At 39.8% G+C, this 17,996-nt stretch overlaps 1 protein-coding gene across 5 annotated transcripts in view; it reads right to left on the bottom strand.

Moving 5' to 3' along the window:
* MTUS1 (microtubule associated tumor suppressor 1) overlaps positions 1 to 17,996 on the bottom strand; it is a 93,629-nt gene that overhangs the window by 27,172 nt on the left and 48,461 nt on the right. For 3 of the 5 annotated variants that reach the window (XM_010002478.1, XM_010002481.1, XM_010002482.1), the window contains one exon: positions 2,624 to 2,841. In XM_010002478.1, coding sequence (XP_010000780.1) covers positions 2,624 to 2,841 — 218 coding nt within the window. Of the gene's footprint in view, positions 1 to 2,623; positions 2,842 to 6,439; positions 6,930 to 8,095; positions 8,121 to 17,996 lie in introns of those variants that run through there. The other 2 variants (XM_010002480.1, XM_010002479.1) reach the window with 2 other exon arrangements.

Here is a 17,996-nt window from a genome sequence, read left to right as displayed (position 1 = left end):
TCCTGCTGGGCTGGAAACAGCACAGCAGCATTACTCAATCTTGTTTAACCCTTCAACAACAGCCTTTCAACTTGACTCCAGATAGGCTGGCTGCATTTTTGACAGAAGTCATGGTCATGAAGTCCTGATTTCACTTACAGCTATCCCATTTCAAATGAGCTCATAAGAAGCAACTGCAACCTTTTGTGTGGAAATGCATTGGGACCTCTTGGGGGGGGGGGGGGAAGGGAATAAATAAAATAATAAAAAAGGAAAGCAAACCCAAACTAACCCAGCAGCCAGGAGGTTCAGGCCAGGCTGCAAAACAGCTCACTCCAGCCCTTTTCTCCACTTGGCCAAGAGACCCCGTCTCACTCTCGCACTGGCTCTGACCACACATTAGGACAGTCCACGTTGCTGAAGTGGCAAAGAAATGCTCCTCTTCAGATGGGTTAGCTTTCTGGTAGTTGCAAGCTGAATCAGCCTCCTGCAGTGACAGACCAGCACCAGGAATCCAGAGCAGGGTAACAGCAAGCTGTTTTCATCAGCTTACACTGCATTGTGTCACTTCACACTTGCTCTACTGGAAGGAATGAAAGCACAGCTTTGCTCTTCATATAATCAGCTAGACATGATTTTCTATTTATTTATTTATTTTTAAATCAGAAAAGCTTAAGCTACTTTCAGTTGGCTCTGCAGTAGTTAAGCTATGGGCACTTTTCTCCAAGCTTACCCAGAGTCTAAAAAACTACACTGATGAAGTCCTTAAGAGATACTTCAGACAAATAAACATATGGCCAGTTGAGATATACTTAGCTATACCAAACTCCACACCTCACCAAAAAGGAAAAAACCCTAACCAACAAACAAAACCAAAATAAACCACAAAATCAAAACAACTCTAGAGTGTTCCCTAAAACACAGAAATCCTATCAGATGTTTCCCCCAGCTTACTATCAGATTTTAAGTATTCCTTACACCATCATGGCAGAAGAGTCCTCTCACTCCTATGGTAAGTACTCAAGAGTAAGACAGCAACTCCTCAGTAAGCATTGTCTTATCCTGGGAAAGGACAAAACAAGCTCATAACTAATAACTGGTGTACATCAGTATGTTATATTTAGCACAGTTTCTTGAGCTTACACTTAACTCTCAATGTTTACTCATTTTATAAAATTTGATAGAAAAAACCCTTTTTTTTCTTTCCATCTACAAAAGTAAAATGAAGAAGGAACAAAATTACTAGTTTCCATTCTCTCTGCCCTCCACCTTCCAAAGCACTTCTTTCCTTTTCCTTTTAAAAATAACAAACAAGCATTCCCATTTTTTAAAAAACTAACTAAATCATGTTTAGACTAGTGACCTGTAACATAGCCTGGAAGAAGCAATTATGTATGGCATGCTTCTCATTATATATGACATTGATACAATATTAGTGAATTTTCAAAAGTTGCAATTCAAAATAATTAAGAGAAGAATCTAGGCCAATATACTTAATTATTAAAATTTCCAAAAATCAAGGTGCTTGTTATACAGTCATTAGAAGATTGCACAGAAGTTTAGCAGTGAGAATTCCACATATAAATGTCACAATTTTATAGTAGATGATAGGCTTCTGAGAATCCTATGCCAAATTTATTTGAAGATCGTCAACTAGGTTCCTCAGCAGAGAAAGGTGTTCCAAACAAGAGTTTAGAAAACCCTACAAAACCAAACCCACTAAACTGGCTAAGAGCCACTGCTCTTACTGAGTTGAACCAGAACTTGGACTTAAATGCAGTATTTTTAGATTAAATGAAAGTAGATATTAACCAACAAGAAAAGAATGTTACATCTCTGGCAGCACACTAAGACAAATCAGCACTTTTTTGTATACCACACTATAAAAATGAACATACATCAAAAAAGCTGAAACAAAGTTGTTACCAATCTTGGAACATCAGTTACAAATAAGAGAAACTGCTATTAAAGTCTACATCAAATGTTGCAGTTTAAATCTGTAAGTATTATAATTGCCTTAACTTCAGATTTTAATTCTCTCAGAAGTTTTCCAAGCAGACCAAAAGCGTATTATCAAACCTATCAGGTCACTATGTACTCCAAACAGATGAGAACAAATAATCATTAACTCATATCAGGTTAATTTCTCCTTTTAAAAAAAATAAATGAAAATTTTCAAGACTCCACCAATAATGCAGGATTCAGTAAATACAATCATTGTAACTCACATTTTATTCAGAATAGTTTAAAAACATGTCTACCTCTTATATACTTCTCTATCCAATTTCAGATAAGAAAGAAAGGTCATGCAGACAATGTGTTGAAACTAGTCTCTCCTACAAGGGCAGAACTTAAACTATTTGGAAGGTTACTGAACCCTGAAGGACTACAACACATTAAAAAAACTTCTCTTCTAAAACCAATGTGAAGCGGCAAAGAGAACACAAAACCCAGTGTCAGGGTTTTGATTTTTTTCTATGCAGCTGATGTCAGAAGCAGATTTACTACTACCTCCACAGAAAAAAAGAGAAATCATTGGAATGGAGCACACAGATGTTGGCTATTGGTATATTGATATTTTCAGAAGCCCTTGTTGTGAGGAGTTAAAAAAATTAAAGGCAAAAATGTTCATCTGAGTTTTTACCTTAGACTGCAGGTGCTGGATCACAACTGTTAATGCTTCAAACTTCAGGTTACTGCTTGTGAGGAGTTTTTTCAGCTGCAGGATGATTCCATTCTGGGTCTCACATGTTGTTTTGTAATGTGTCAACTCAGCTGTTTTCGTGCCAGGCAAATGCACATCTGTGACTGCTTGAGTCTGTATGCATGAGCTCTTGGGACTTCGCTCCTTGCCTTTGTCAACTAAAACAACAGCAACAACAAATTAATATGTATTTTATGTTGAAGTTTCACAAAAAAACTTGAGACAGGTGCAAAGGAAAGTAGTTATAAATTCTTATAAGCACTTCCTAAAATACTGTCTAGGAGAAATGGTTATTTCAGTAGCACTGCAGAGCAGACGCTATCATCTGCCACGTTAATTTCTCACACCATAACCCTGTATACAAGGTTTTGCATTTCATCATCCCCTTCATGCAGTCTGTGGCTTACTTTTCAGGATACTTTTCACATTGTGTTTTGAATAAATAGTTTCATAAAATGCAAAGTCTGTCATCCTACCTACCCAGTAACTTATTTCTAACATCAGAGTTGACCACTTCTGTTTGTACGTTGATTTCCAGCACTCTAAGGTATTGCTGAATACAAAACGATTTACCCCCACATTTATGTGGTCTTTTTCTTCCTTTCAAAATTCCCTTTGCAAAAACTCCCCTCTCTGTTCAGGTTTGAGCAGCATTAACTGGAGGTCTTGCAGCATTTCTTACTGTCAGCAATTTCAGTCACAAGGATAAGGCTTTAAAAAATGCTTATAAATATAATCTATTTCAAGTTGGTCCTGCCACTATTCACAGTCCAAGAATTACACAGTTGATTTAATATTCCTAGGTATGTTGCAAGCTCAATCCCTCCACAGCACACAATCATCTCATGTCAGAGGAAACCACATTACATAACCCACTGCTTGACTCGTAAACACCACAGTGGTTACAGGATTCTCTGCTGCCTTTGGACTGGGAAGGGAGTACAGCAGTGCTGTGCAGATAGGGCCAGTCTGCCCCATTTGATCATATGGGGAACGAGCAAACACTTCTGCAATAAAAGACTGATGCAATACATAAATATCCCTTGGCAATTTAATGAAGACATCTAAGCAGATTACTCCATACAGTTTTAACTTGACAAGATTTCTTCAAGATAAAGTGAAAAAAGTTGAGGTGAAATTTAGAGAAAAGAAAATTAGGAACATGCAGAAAAAATGGGGGACAAACTAATCACCAACCAACTAGAAGCAGTTGCTTATGAATCATTTCTGAAGCCCACGCATCTGGTTTAAATTTTGTCAAGTGACTGAAATAGTCCCAGCAGTGTAAGGTTCAATCGCACAACTGGAGACAGTGCGAAATAACAAAAGCTTTCATTCTTAGTCTGACTGACGCAGTTAAAATATCAGTCTTGCACTGCCTTCACTTGTTTTCAAAGCATTTGAAAACAAGCTTCCTGTTCAAAATACTGATGTCCTCTGTGTATCCCTTACTTAGCCAGGTATAAAGTGCCTACTGAGTCCATCAATTTTCTAAATAAATCCTCTCTAGGCAAGATTTTCTATTATCCTTCACAGTTAGAGAATCATCAGCACATTTCTCTATCATGTTCAGATGCTCTTTATTCTTTGAGATTTCACTACATTTCTGTGCAGAGATGGTGATGGTTAAAGGGCGTATTTTCAATTAGAAATGTATTGCAGTTTAGTAGTATAACAGTCAAAAGGTATATCAACATGATAACCCAAATCAAAATACAAATCTATACGGGAAAGAAAGTTCAAGTGTGGCTGCCACTTCCACTAAGTTTATTTTTACTACCAACCTACCTAACATGGCCACTTCTCTTCTTGCAGTGCAGATGTAAGTGTCCCTTAAGCAGACCTCTAACTGCATGTCAGTTCACGTTTGAGAGCAACTGTGTCAGATTTCTGGCAATCTTATGGAGAACACTGTTTAGGAAAATACTGGTTACCTTCTGAACCTCCTCCAAAAATCACAAGAGACAATAATCAAGGAGAGAGGAAAAAAAGAGCACGGACTGAAGAATAAACATGTACAGTCAGTCCTTCCCTGCCCTACTGGCTCTCATACTCCTACTCTCTCCACCTCCCTTCCTGAATGCTTCACTTACAATAAGTAGAGAACTAGAGCACTCTTAATTTAAGGCTACTGGGTAAATTAACTGATACAAATGCTAGTGCAATAATTTAATTAATTATATGAAATGACTTCCACATCCATTTATAGGTCCCTGATGGAACTGTGTTAAACTTGAACAAATATTTACAGGCAATTTTTATTCTCGGACAAAATTACATCACATACTGTTACCAAATGAAGTTATTTCATTTTAATAGTCATAAAACAGCTAACCAAAACGACACAAGATTCCAGATATCCACTGTTTCCCAAGTTCAGCCAGCCTTTATCAGTTTGTCAGTTTCATACTACTATTCTTATCATGGTGGCCAGACTACCAAGTCTTCCTCAAATCTCATTCAAACATCTAACCCAGCCAACCCTGGATACTATACTAAAAAAAGTGAACAAAAACCATGCACTAAAGAAATTCAGTGACATTCCTGTTGGCAGTTTTACCATAGACATGTGCTATACACAGCCACTTGAAATGCTGAAAAGCATTTCTCTGCTAGCATGGACCCTCTGTAGCATGAACTGCCTCTACAGATTAACACCAGTGACACTCCAATGCTTATTTATGGCCTATGTACCTCTGGGCAGTGACAGACTGTTTCCAGATTTGTACAGTGGCATGCTGTCATGTCAAAACAAAAGCTACACTTTCATTAAAACAAAAGCATCATGAGCCTAATTACTGATAGAACACATCAGTGATGGACTCAAATTAGAGGCAGTATCGGTTACCAGCCCAATTCCTCCTTACTTTGCCTGTTTTACTTGTCACCTTTAAACAGTCAGACTTGTAAAGCAGAACAATTTGCACCCTTAAGTTATGGTCTGGACTCACTCCAACAGGCTCAAAAACATCATACTCAATCTAGGTGAAATGTGAAAACATTGTACTCAACCTAGAAACCAGATTCTCAAGTACCACATGTAGCACAATAACTTGGCAGAATCATCATGCAATGGTCCTATCCTCCTTCATACAGTGAGGAAAAAAAATAAATAAATTAAAATAGCAGTGATTTTGCAAAGACTAAACCTTTTAATCAAAGGATACCCGGTGAGCTTAGAAAGGTCTAAAAATCCTCCCACTCCCTCTACAGTCACTACATGGATTGCAGCAGCTGACTACAAATTTCTGGGGAGAAAATCAAAGCCATTCCAAGCTTTTCTGTAAAGCAAACTGTTCCCCATACATAGCTTCCCTAGTTAACAGGCATTTGAAAGCAAGAAATACACAACTGTCTGTACACTAGGGTGTATTCCATAAAGTTACATTTAAGTCCTGGGGTACTGCCCAGTATTTGACACCGTACTTGCCTGGTTATCTCAGAACTTGCCTGGTACCACTGGTTTCCTGAGCCTATCTTGTGTACTGTTGCTGGACTACCTGATGAAACATCTACCACCCACCTTTTTTGTTTGCAAAGCCAAATCAAAGCTCTCCTTTGCTTATAATGTACTAGGAAGGTCTGTAGAGTAAAGAAAATAATTTCCATCTAGTATAGACATTAAGCAAGAGATTACATTTCTAAAAAATGACATTTCCTAGAAGCATTCCAAATAGCCTAAATAAACTGATTGACAAGCACAAGTAAGAACAATCTTAACTCTTTTCCACACTTCCACAGCCACCATTGCCTTACCCCTAAGCACCTTCTTTTCAAATTCCTCATCCAAACTGTTAGCTTCCACAGGTTTTTCAAAACCCACGTGCGTCTTGTGTAAGCATTTTTCAAAGAAAAATCCTTGCTCAAGATCTTCTCTTGTAGGAAAATGCAGGCTGGTAAAAACTTTCTGCCTCTCCTCCATTTTCTGGAAAGCCTTGTCTACACAGGTTAAATTGGTGCTCACTTCTTTGATCAGCAAGACCAAATCAGCCTGAGTATTTAATCGAGCTTCCATTTCTTCTCTTACTCGCTGGATTTCCTCAAGAACAGTTCTTATATCCAAGTGACTAGACTTAATCTCTGCTTTCAGATCTTCTTTCACCTGTTGCTCGCTTCTCTGCAGTGCTAACACCATTCTGATTTCTTTTTGAGATGTTTCCACATCATGCTTTAGTTCCTTCTGTCCAGCCTGCATTGCCTCCTGGCCAGCTTTCACTTCTGCCAACAGAGCAGTAAGGCACTCCATCTTGATCCCACAGGAGTTGCAGGACTATTCCAGTGTCACAGCTTCCAAGCAGTCAGGGACATTTGTGAGCTGGTAGTAGACTTCCCCAGACAGCAAGAAAGCTAGCAGATAGTCCTTGCTATGGTGTCCTACCTCAATTTACAGCATGCTGCAGTGAAGGTACTAAGTAAAAGTCTAGTAAAAGGAGAGACAAAAGGACTAAATAAAGCACTTTAACAAGCAGGGCTCTACAGCTAGAGCTCCTTCTCAGGACTCAGCCAAAGTACTAATCAGTTTAATTGGCAGATTATGCCACACCTGAATTTTTTAAAATCTTTTGCTGACATCACTGTACGTGGGACGTCACCCCAAAAGCCACTCCCAACAGTCATTTGATCTGTGCATCAATCAAAGTATGCCTGGGCATCAGTAACCAGGTTTGTTGCAATTCAGCCAAATGTTCTGCAAAAATGCAGCAGCCCTTCCTTTCCAACACAAAGGCTCAAAAGGAGCCTGGATCGCCTGCAGGAGCTGAAAGCCAAACAGTTTAACAGCACATAGTTATTTCAATCATACATTCAACAAGGTAATTATGTACCTGTCCTTCTGCTAATGTTTGCAAGGAGGGTTCAGGAGTACATCTGTAAGCACCCTGGACACTGGCCCACTCCTACTAAATGCCCGTATTCCCACAGCTAGCCATGCTCTTTTATAAAGCTTCGGAAGAAGGCAGATCCTGAGGAAGCCCTCTAGTCCACAAACAGTTACCAGAGCAATATGGGAAAACTGACTAATCAGAATTTTGGCAGGTTACATCTTTTAGCTACCAAGTCTGTGTGTTAAAGCTAAGGCTTCTTCTAAGCAGAGAACTCCTAATAGGTCAAGGCTCCATGTAAAAGCAGGTAGATTAATGACACCAGGCTATTAGCTCTTTTGTTACACAGTGATTTAATTATCCGGTCATTGGATTCAGCTTGGAAAAAATGACCAATACAATGTAGATGTGGGTCTACAGAAGGCGTCAGTCTCTGCCTTCAAAGAGATGAGCTGGTATTCAGCTTAACACCCAGCAAAGCGGGACTCAGAGCACAAGCTGGAGCTCAGGAGAGCTTCTACACCACACCTTTGGCTCTGTCACAGCTCCAGAATGCTTGAGGAGTCAGTGATGATCCCACAGATCAGAGAACCTGAGCCCAGAGCAGAGAATTTATGCTATGCATCAAAAACCACAGCAACTCTCACTAGGACCATTTTGGGCTGGGAGGCATTAGGAAGAATGTGGATAATCCATGCATGCACAGATGCAGGATTTTCAACTCACTGCAGTGCTCTTGGCCAAATAGCCAACCTGGGGAGTCCGACATGCAATGGCAGTTTACTGGTCACTTGCCAGATAGCTTCCTATACTAGTCTAGGCATACGCCAGGGACTAGGAAGGTATCACAGACACATCTTCCACTCAGAGCATCTCACAGTTTGCAGGTATCCCCCAACTGTCCTGCCATTGCAGTGGCATCACAGCCCCTGGTGGACACAATGCCAACAGTGGAGCTTTTTCTTGGATTCGCCTGCCAGAAGGCCAGACATGGATGGATTTCTGATGTATTTCCCCAGCACAGCTACAGGCTGTAGGTATAGTTTCTTCCCTCTGCCCTCAGTACCTTGCCCCATTTCTAGCTGGATAGCTATCCTGAGAGCTCACATACAGTCACCACTAAGCACACAAAAGAGTCTGAAGAAGCAAAATCTGAAGTTTTAATCCAGGTAACATAAATGACAAAAGATTTAGTGAAGAGAGCCAGGTAAAAGCATTAGTAGTAATTCTGTATCTCCAGATCAACACCTGCAGTGCTCAGCAGTAAAACTCTTCATTTCAACCTTCACCATAGTTTAGTGGTTCCTAAACATCTCATAAACAAAGATTAAGCTCTTACAAAGACCTTGTCAGACACTTCCTGACAGCAAACAAGAACCCAGCTGAATTGCTTTACTCTGGTTTCAGTTATGATACCAATAGAGAACAGGTCTCTCTCAGTGGGAGGGAGGCTATTCACCAGGCTTATTGATGTAACCACCCAAGATCTAATTCTTCATGACAACTTTGATAGCCAACCCAGATTCTGTGTTTATATGAAGAGGAACAGCTCAAAGTGCTATATGGTATATGCTTAGTGTTCTGGAGATTTTAAAGATATAATTCCATGAAGAGTGCATGTGCTGATTTCAGATGGGGTAAAAAAAAAAAAAAAAAAAGATGGGTTTGGGGGGTGGAGGGGGGTAAGGAGGGGAGGAGGGTATCTAACTGATATCCCCTGGTCTCTCTGCAGGGGAACAGACTCCTCTCAAGGAGTGCTTGGGGGTAGTTACATAAAAAGTTTAATAAAAAGTTTAGCTGACAAAGCTCGAGTGACTAAACTGGGTACTCCAATCGTAATTCCTGTCCAATGTCACTAGCTCCAAAGGCTGCAGCCTCCCTTCTACATGTGTGCACACCCATCCCAACGGTCAAGCACTCTCTCTACTATAAAACATCGTGAAGAACAGCTCTCCTTAGAAACTTGTCTTGCTCCTTAGGAAAACATCCATTCCACCCAGAACATAACCAATGTGTTTGGTATGTTCCTTACTTACTAAAAGGTCTGATACAAAATTCTTTACACCACAGCTACCAGCAAACACAAACCACTCCTATTTCCATTGCTCTAATATTATAAGTATAAAATCTATGAAGTTAAAACATCTGAGAAAAACACCATACATAGTTTTGAAGTCAACACAGAAACTTGCTAAACCACACTTATACTTCACAGTGTTAAGCAATACAGAACATTTTGAGTATTAAACAAAAAAGTTTACACAAAGCTTACAGAGAGAAATCCCAAAAAACTATTTATTTGACCTTCAGAGTGTTTTCATGGTTCATAAGGGTGACCAGTTTGTACAAGTAGCATTTGGGTCAGATTAAAACAGCAACCAGGTATTTTCAATTCCCAAACATGAAAGAGGAAGCATCTAGCTGCAGCTATATATTGACTTTTCCCTTTTTTTAAAAGTCCATTTTATATGTGGTTGTAACTGGTAACCGAATACACACCACTTCCAGAACAACCCTCAAAGATACACTCCCCCCTCCCTGGATTTCTTGACTGGCAGAAAATGAGAACTGAGGAGAAATACCAAACTAAAAATTAAAAGAAAGGACTAGAGAAGACTACAGAACAAAGTCCTCACTACATACAATAGAAGGGAACACTGACAAGAAGTTTCATTTAATATATCCTTGTGAAATAGATGTAATATTAGCCATGTTTCAACTAAAATACTGAAATAAAGCTAAAGAAATGTTGCCAAATACATCCCACAGCACACACCAAACTGAGTTATGGAAAGCATTGCAAAACATATATCCTGTACAATATTTATTAATAGTCATGAAATACAGCCTTCTTCACTGAAGTTTTAAGCTGGATCAAATTTCTCCAAATTTACAAAAAAACTTGAAGGTCTACCTGTTTTTATTAGAGCCTGAAAAGCACAGACCTATGCTACCGACCTCTACTCTGAAAGCTTTATCTTTTCTTCCTGTAAGTGACTGAGTCCTACTGATGCAGCACTGCATGACCCATGGGCCTGTTTTCGGGGTTTTACCCTTCAGGAGTTACCAAATCTCAGTCTCGCATCTGAACTAGCCCATGCGTGAGTACATAACTTTGCCTTGCATGTTAATCTTTATACAGTTAGTTCTGAAGCCTCAAAAAATCTCTACAGTTTTCCCACCACCCTCTCCTGCTGCCTTCCCCCCCGCTGTAAACTACCAGCTAGTTGAGCAATGCAACAGAAAGACTGATCAACCATTTGATCTCACAGCTCTGATTTTATAGTTTGCCTTGTGATAAGCTATGGCACTTCAGAGAGGTAGACTTAAGAAGATCCAGACAAATAAAGAAGCTGTTGGGTTTAATCTGTTCTATTTGAGAGGACCTGGAAATTTTGCTAGCTGCAAACTGCCACCCTAAATTCTTTCAAAAATCCTACTCTGGGCTATAAACCCAGGAAACAGTTTCAGACAAATATACAGGGAAAGCAACCACAAAACTAAACGGTGTCTACAGAGGGCCTGACACAAGCTAGACTTGGATGGAAATCTTCCAACCCCCCCAGCTGCTCCACAGCTTGATGAACTGTAATTTTTACCTGCATCCAGCCTGGCAAGGAGTAAATATGCCTTCCTGTTGTGCTTCTCAGAGTCCAGGCTACTGACTGTACAAACACAGACTCCTGAAGAAGGGACATTCTCCTAAGCTCTGCCTTGGGCTTGTTTGTATAAACTGGTGCAGACAGCCCCAACTTGCACTGTTCGTGCAACAAGCACATCAGTCACAAGGCAGTTCCAGTCCACAGGAAAGCAACCTCATTTTTCAGAGTTGTGCCTGAATAATTTGTTCAACTGAAAAAAGTTCTTTACTATGAGGGTGGTGGATCACTGGAACGAATTGCCTAGAGAGGTGGTGGAGGCCCCATCCCTGGAGACATTCAAGGTCAGGCTTGATGGGGCTCTGAGCAATCTGGTCTAGTGTGAGATGTCCCTGCTTATTGTAGGGGGGTTGGACTAGATAACCTTGATAGGTCCCTTACAACCCAAGGCATTCTATGATTTTTAAGCTGGGGGAAGTGAAACAGCACTTCTCATCTTACATCTCCCTGCACATCAACATGGTCTGAAGTTCAAGACGACAACTAAATCCTTCCTACAGCAGAATGACAAATCTCCCTTCCCTTTACTCTTACTGTAACCTCTGGGGTTTTCCTTCTTTAGGGTCAGCCACCAGCCCACATCCAGGAACATCAGCTTATTTTATCTGTCATCAAATCTTTTTCAAGTTGTTCTGAACTAATTAAATGGTAACCATCACAGAGGCCTTCAAAAAGGAAATGAACAAAATTTATCTGCTGGCAGGTAAAACCTGACCTAGATGATTAAACTGACTCAGCAGGATTAAAACATACACAGCCTTTCTTTGCAAGGATAGGAAGGTTTTTCAGCATGTTTTTCCTTAAAAGCTGGTACAGCCTGGAGGAGGAGTGCAGAATCATCACATATTATTCCAGGCATTCAGTTTTAAGTACTGTTTCTCAAGTCTGCCTGTCCTCTCATGCCAACTCATGCATTGACTTAAAAGTATTATAGCATTGACTTCTAGCCTCAGTACAGCATTTTAAACCCATCCCTTTTTGCTCCTCACTTCCCGCCACAGAACTGGATATTTTCTTTATATACATGAGAGCAAAAAGGAAAGGGAAATCTCAGATGTACTTACATATTTCAAAGAGCTCTATGTCTGTTTCATGTTTTAATCGCACGTACACACATTTTGCAGCACTGGCCACACAGGGTTTCACACTGCCAGGAGCACACCTCTTCTGAAGCAGAACCTATTAGCATGTCAAATATTTCCCTGTCCGTTACAATGCTATTAGGTAAGAACTCAAGGTTTATGGGCCACATCAGAGTTCTGCAGCCTAAAGCTGTTACCTAGAAACTATAATATACTGCATGCAGCTATGTATTAGTTTCCTGCTTGTTGACAACAAATGGAGCATAAATCAAGTGTGCCATTGTCTAACAGTGTACTTTACACAGAAATGGGGATGGAAGAGGAAACCTGCAAACAACAGACAACTGGGAAGAAACCAAGCCATACTAAGCCAGTTTTTCAACGACACACCTTCCCCTAAGTGACCTTTTGCAGGATCTCCACAAAAAGCTTAGCAACTCCAAGCAGTCCTTAATTAGTTCTGCTCAAGAGTTCTTCTGAAGACAGATGCCAGCCTACTCCTTGCCAGTTAACCTAACACATACTTCATACTCTTTTAGGCTCCAAAACAATAAACCCACAGTGTGTAGCCCTTTGTGCTGCTGTGTGATAGTCTGAACTTCCTCTGCTGGACTATGAGCATGCCCCTGCTGTCTTTTTGTGAAAGATGGCGAGTTCTCCCTGCAATAAGGAGGCACTGTAAGCAGCCATGGATAAAAGGCAAGCAAAATACCATCAATGCAAGTGTGACATTGCACTAAGTCTCTTAGATAAGCCTCAGCACCTCATCTTTCCAGTTCCTACCCCAATAGGCTCTCACCCACATTACTGCCTTTGAACTGGGTTCTTTGCATGTACATGCCTATTAAAATTAACCACTCATTAAAGCCTCAGTATTTCTCAACCAAAAACATGCCTTCACCCAAGTGAATAACACTGGTGTGCCTTTGTTTCCTCCTTAAGATGTCACCTGTCCTACTGGATATATGGCTCTTGAGCTTGCACAACTGTTTTAGGACATGGTCAAATGCACTACTGATTGCCTGGAACACAGTGCTTTTCCCCCTAGAGGAAGCATGTTAACACACCTTTTGCCAATAATTTGGTAAAATCTGTTAATAAATTGATTCATCATACAAAACCTCCATGTTGCATAAGTCTTACCTTTCTGAAGACTATAATTTGTTTTAAAACTTTCATTAACTTTATACTGAAGCTTTGTAAGGAGCTAGGATTATGTTTATAAAGACACTTAAACTACATCTGAGAAAACACCTTACCTTCCAAATAGCTGGTGGCTTCCAAAATTAATGCAAAAAGATGAGTGTCAGCCTAACTCATGTCAGCACTGCAACTGCCTGATCAACCAGGCTGTGCATTTTTTAAAGAGCAAGATTCAAAGGAAAACCAGTGATCGAGACTCTTGAATTGTGCCCTATACTGTCATAGTGTTAAAAATTTCTTTTGTCATTTCATCAGTTGCTGTTTCTTTTTCTGTCTTGATGATGACTAAGTTAGTATCAGGTAAGACAATGTCAAATAGCCATACATTTTGTCAATCCCAGTAGTGAGGCACTGATTATAGCAGGGAAAAATTTACAAAACACTTTAAAACAGCAATGTCGAAATTTTCTAACAGAACAGAAGATTAGAAAGGATAATCTTGACAGGCCATTTTTTACAAAGCACTTAAAGGAGTCACAGATTTTAACATTAAGTATGTAATTAATGTACCAGACAGATGTCTGCCTGTTAAATGAATAGTACACATGTAAGCCTGACTAACACTCTGAAATCTCAGCATTGTACCCGTAACACTTTTTACCTTCTTTACCCCAGGCCTATCTTACAGAAGCACTAGTTGAGTTTTCAACATTTAACAAAGTGATTTTGTCTTAATAGTCCATTCACAATTCATTTAGTCAAGTTCAGTGGAACTGTAAAATCTAGAATTAAATCAGGTTTTCATCTAGCCAGTACATATCAAGCATGAATGAGTCACGCAACAACTACAAAGAAAAAAATATTAGTAAGCCCACCATACACTCAGAGATGACTACAAAGTAAATAAACAAATTTTAAATATTATTTCATTTAGAGAAGACAACTCTAACATGCACCAGACAGACTACCAGAGGATCAGCATTATTCTGGTTATTTTCTAAATAACCAAGAACAATATGGATGCACGATTTTCTAACTTGTACTAAAACAGGACATATCCTGACTCATGCTAGTTAACCATACATTGCTGTATACCACTGTCTGAGGAAAAATAAAAGCGGAGGGAAGATGGTAGAACCAATTCATTGTACTAATAATGCAAAGCTTAAAGTATGGATATTTTGATATAAGAGAGACTGGCCATATGTAATGAAACATCTTTTCATCTAGCTTCAAAAATCCAATTAAAACACCACAGCAATTCACCCACTTTCAAGGACAAAAATGACAATAGGGTAGAAAGTAACTGTGTGAGGATTTGTTGCACTGTGCTAATGCCTTGGCTACTAAGGTCCAAGCTAAGGTTTGCGAATATTTTTTGAATATTATTGGTTTAGGCATTTTAATTTCACTACATCAGTTCATTATACGCACCACAGGCAGCAAATATTTTCATTCTCTAGCTTTTCATGGATAAAAACCTGCTATACTGGAAGCTAGCAAGTATGTTTACATAAGGGGTTTACATTTAAGTAAATTCCTAGTTCAGGAATTACTCTGAATAGGCAGAGAGCACCTCTCTTTTTTTCCTGCATACTTCTTATAGTTGCAGCTGTGCCTTGTCATCCCTGAAATACACATCTTCTCAAAGAACCAAGCACAGAGTGATGTTGAAGACTCATTCCTCACTTCTCTCTGCTCCTATTTCCAATCCTTTCTTTTCTCTTAATTTCCACCTCCTGTACAATAAATTGCTCCTTGATGCCTGGTGCCCTCTACTGCTTATCACAAGTACAGGCCAGAGCATAGTCTTGCCCTTTGTTCTGCAGCTACTGTCTACAGAGTCAAGACTCAGAGTCAACTGGGACATGGAATCCCACCACGACTAGCTCATATAATCTGCAAGCCCTTCCTAGAACCCAGTGCAAATCCAGATCCTTTCCTCTTTCCTCCACATCCTTCTTGGATATATTCAGCATTGCCAATTGCTCTGTTTGCAGTTATTTAGACCTGGGGTCTTCAAATCTGGGAAAAGACTTTCAGAGGGGGCAGTGTGTGTGCTGTTACAGAAGAAGCACACTTTATACCCACACACATTCAGAAAATCCTCACACAACACTAGATAGCAGAATGATGTCAAAATAACTTCTCATTTTCCAGCCTAAAGACCAGCAAGTGTTTGTGATTGAAATGGCTGAAGCACAGCCAGAAAGAAAGAAGCCATCTGAGCTGCAATGCTTGAATTTACTCCTTCTTTAACGCTACAGTCCACTCTGACATGCTCAGCATCAGGAACTCAGGGCTGGAAGAAACCTCCAGAAACCATTTACACCACTCCTTGCTGAGGTAAGGTAAACACTACCTAGACATAAAAGGCATTTCACCAGACTGCTCAACTGTTTCAAGTCTTACCACAAAACACCTCCCTGCATTTTTTTCATTATAATCTCTTCTTCCAGCTCAAACCTGATCTAACTTCACATAGATTAAATCACCAACTATAAGCTCTTCATGTGCGACATATTTCATGCAGATACTAGCAGGCTAGTTAAGAAGTTTTTTCTTCTGTTCTCACACATGCATGGCAGTTTCCTATGTTCTGGGAAGCCAGGTATGTAGACAGCTTAACAATTTTTCTACTGTTTTTAACATGCTCCATTTCAAATAGACTGGCAAGCATTGTAAGCATGCTAGGGATAAAAATCAGGTAACAGAGAGATGCTGTTACTTACAAATACAAATAAGAGAAGTTTAGAGTCTTAATTTTTTGCATCATAAATTTATTCTAGATCTATGCATCAAACTCGTCCCCAACAACCCTGGGCTTTAACAACTAGGAAGACCTCCAAACAAATCCAGACAAGAATCTTGTAGCATACAGAATCAAGCCTTTAAGTTTGAAAGTCAGTTTCTGCTTATGCACTATGGAGGTTCACTTTGTTGGAATTCAAACTTTAACTAAACCATTGAATTAATTTCATCAATTGTGTCTGCCCCTAATTCAATGTAGAAATTCTTCCATCACAACCAATACATGATTAGTTCACTGCCAGAACATTTATTAGCTCAGCTTAATGCTAGATTAAATAATTTGGTATTTCTCTCATTTTTTCTGAGCTACTCAAAGCTTTTTAGAGCAAGAGCTCAGTAACTGGCAAGGAACTACAATCTTTCCTTGAAAACTGTACAAAAGAGGCCTGTAAAATACATTTTTACCACAGGACGAGCACATTAATATACAACATAATTTCTTGTGCAGCTATCTTGAATAAAGAGGACAGAGGGTCTTTTAGTTTGAACTCAGAAGCTATTTATTCAATCACACTAGTATGAGCTGATGTTATATGACTGTTATGAATGCCATTGGACATAAGTGTGACACTGAAATGCTGCCTAAAGGATATTATAGAAGAAAAGGTAGGACAGGCAGCATGAATTTAGAGTCTCCAGAGCTGTGGCTGTATTTTGTATTATTGTATTTGTGCAAAAGCTGTTTCTGAATGTATCCAGCAACAACTTCCTGTATTTATGAAACTCTACAATCCATTTTAAGACAAATCCAGATTAAATTTAAACTCACTGATATTCTCTTAAAAAGTGAGATGGTAGCACTTGAAGCAGGTAGGAAGCACTATAATCAGTGCAAAGATATCCATAATAAGACTTAATCTAGGTAAATATGCCTAAAAAGTTCAATTCTAACATTTTTCTCATAAAATAGATCACTGCCGTTTGCAACTTCAAGTTTAAAAAAGCTAAGAAAATAGCTAAAAATAGTTAACAATAATTTGCTCTAATTTGGGCAAATGTTATATTCACCTACAAGAAGGATGAGGAGGAGGATCCAGGGAACTACAGCTCTGTCAGTCTGAACAGTGTTCAGATTATGGAGCAGATCATATTGACTGCCATTATGCAGCACGTGCAGGACAACCAGATGAATAGGCACAGGCACCACCAGTTGATGAAAGGCAGGGCCTGTCTGATGAACCTGATCTTCTACAACAAGGTGCTCCACTTTAGTGGATGAGAAAATTGCTGTGGATGTTGCTTACCTGGTAGTAAGGTCTTCAACACAGTCTCCTACAGCATTCTATCAAAGAAACTGGCTACTCATTGCTTGGACTGCTGTACTCTTTGCTGAGTAAAACCGGTTGGATGGCTGCGTGCAAGGAGCTGTGGTGAATGGAATTAAACCCAGCTGGCATCTGGTGTCTGGTAGCACTCCCCAGGGCTTAGTACTGGGGCCAGTTCTCTAGTATCTCTATCAATTATCTGGATGAGGGGATCAAGTGCATCCTCAGAAATTTTGCAGATGACAGCAAGCTGGGCAGGAGTGTTGATCTGCCTGAGAATTGGAAGGCACTGCAAAGGGACCGGGACAGGCTGGATTGATGGGCCAAGGCCAATTTTATGAGATCGAACAAGGCCAAGTGGCAGGGCCTTCACTTGGGTCACAACCACTCTTGCACAGCTTAGGGAAGAGTGACCGGAAAGCCACCCAGCAGAAAAGAAATTGGGGGTATTTGTTGACAGCCAGCTGAACATGAGCCAGCAGTGCGCTCAGGTGGCCAAGAAGACCAACAGCATCATGGCCAGCATCAGAAAG

This window comes from Chaetura pelagica, unplaced genomic scaffold, assembly GCF_000747805.2.
Source record: "Chaetura pelagica isolate M959 unplaced genomic scaffold, ChaPel_1.0 scaffold67, whole genome shotgun sequence".
Classification (NCBI taxonomy): Eukaryota; Metazoa; Chordata; class Aves; order Apodiformes; family Apodidae; genus Chaetura; species Chaetura pelagica.
Note: the sequence above shows the minus strand (reverse complement) of the source record. Positions and strands in the feature narration are given on the sequence as shown.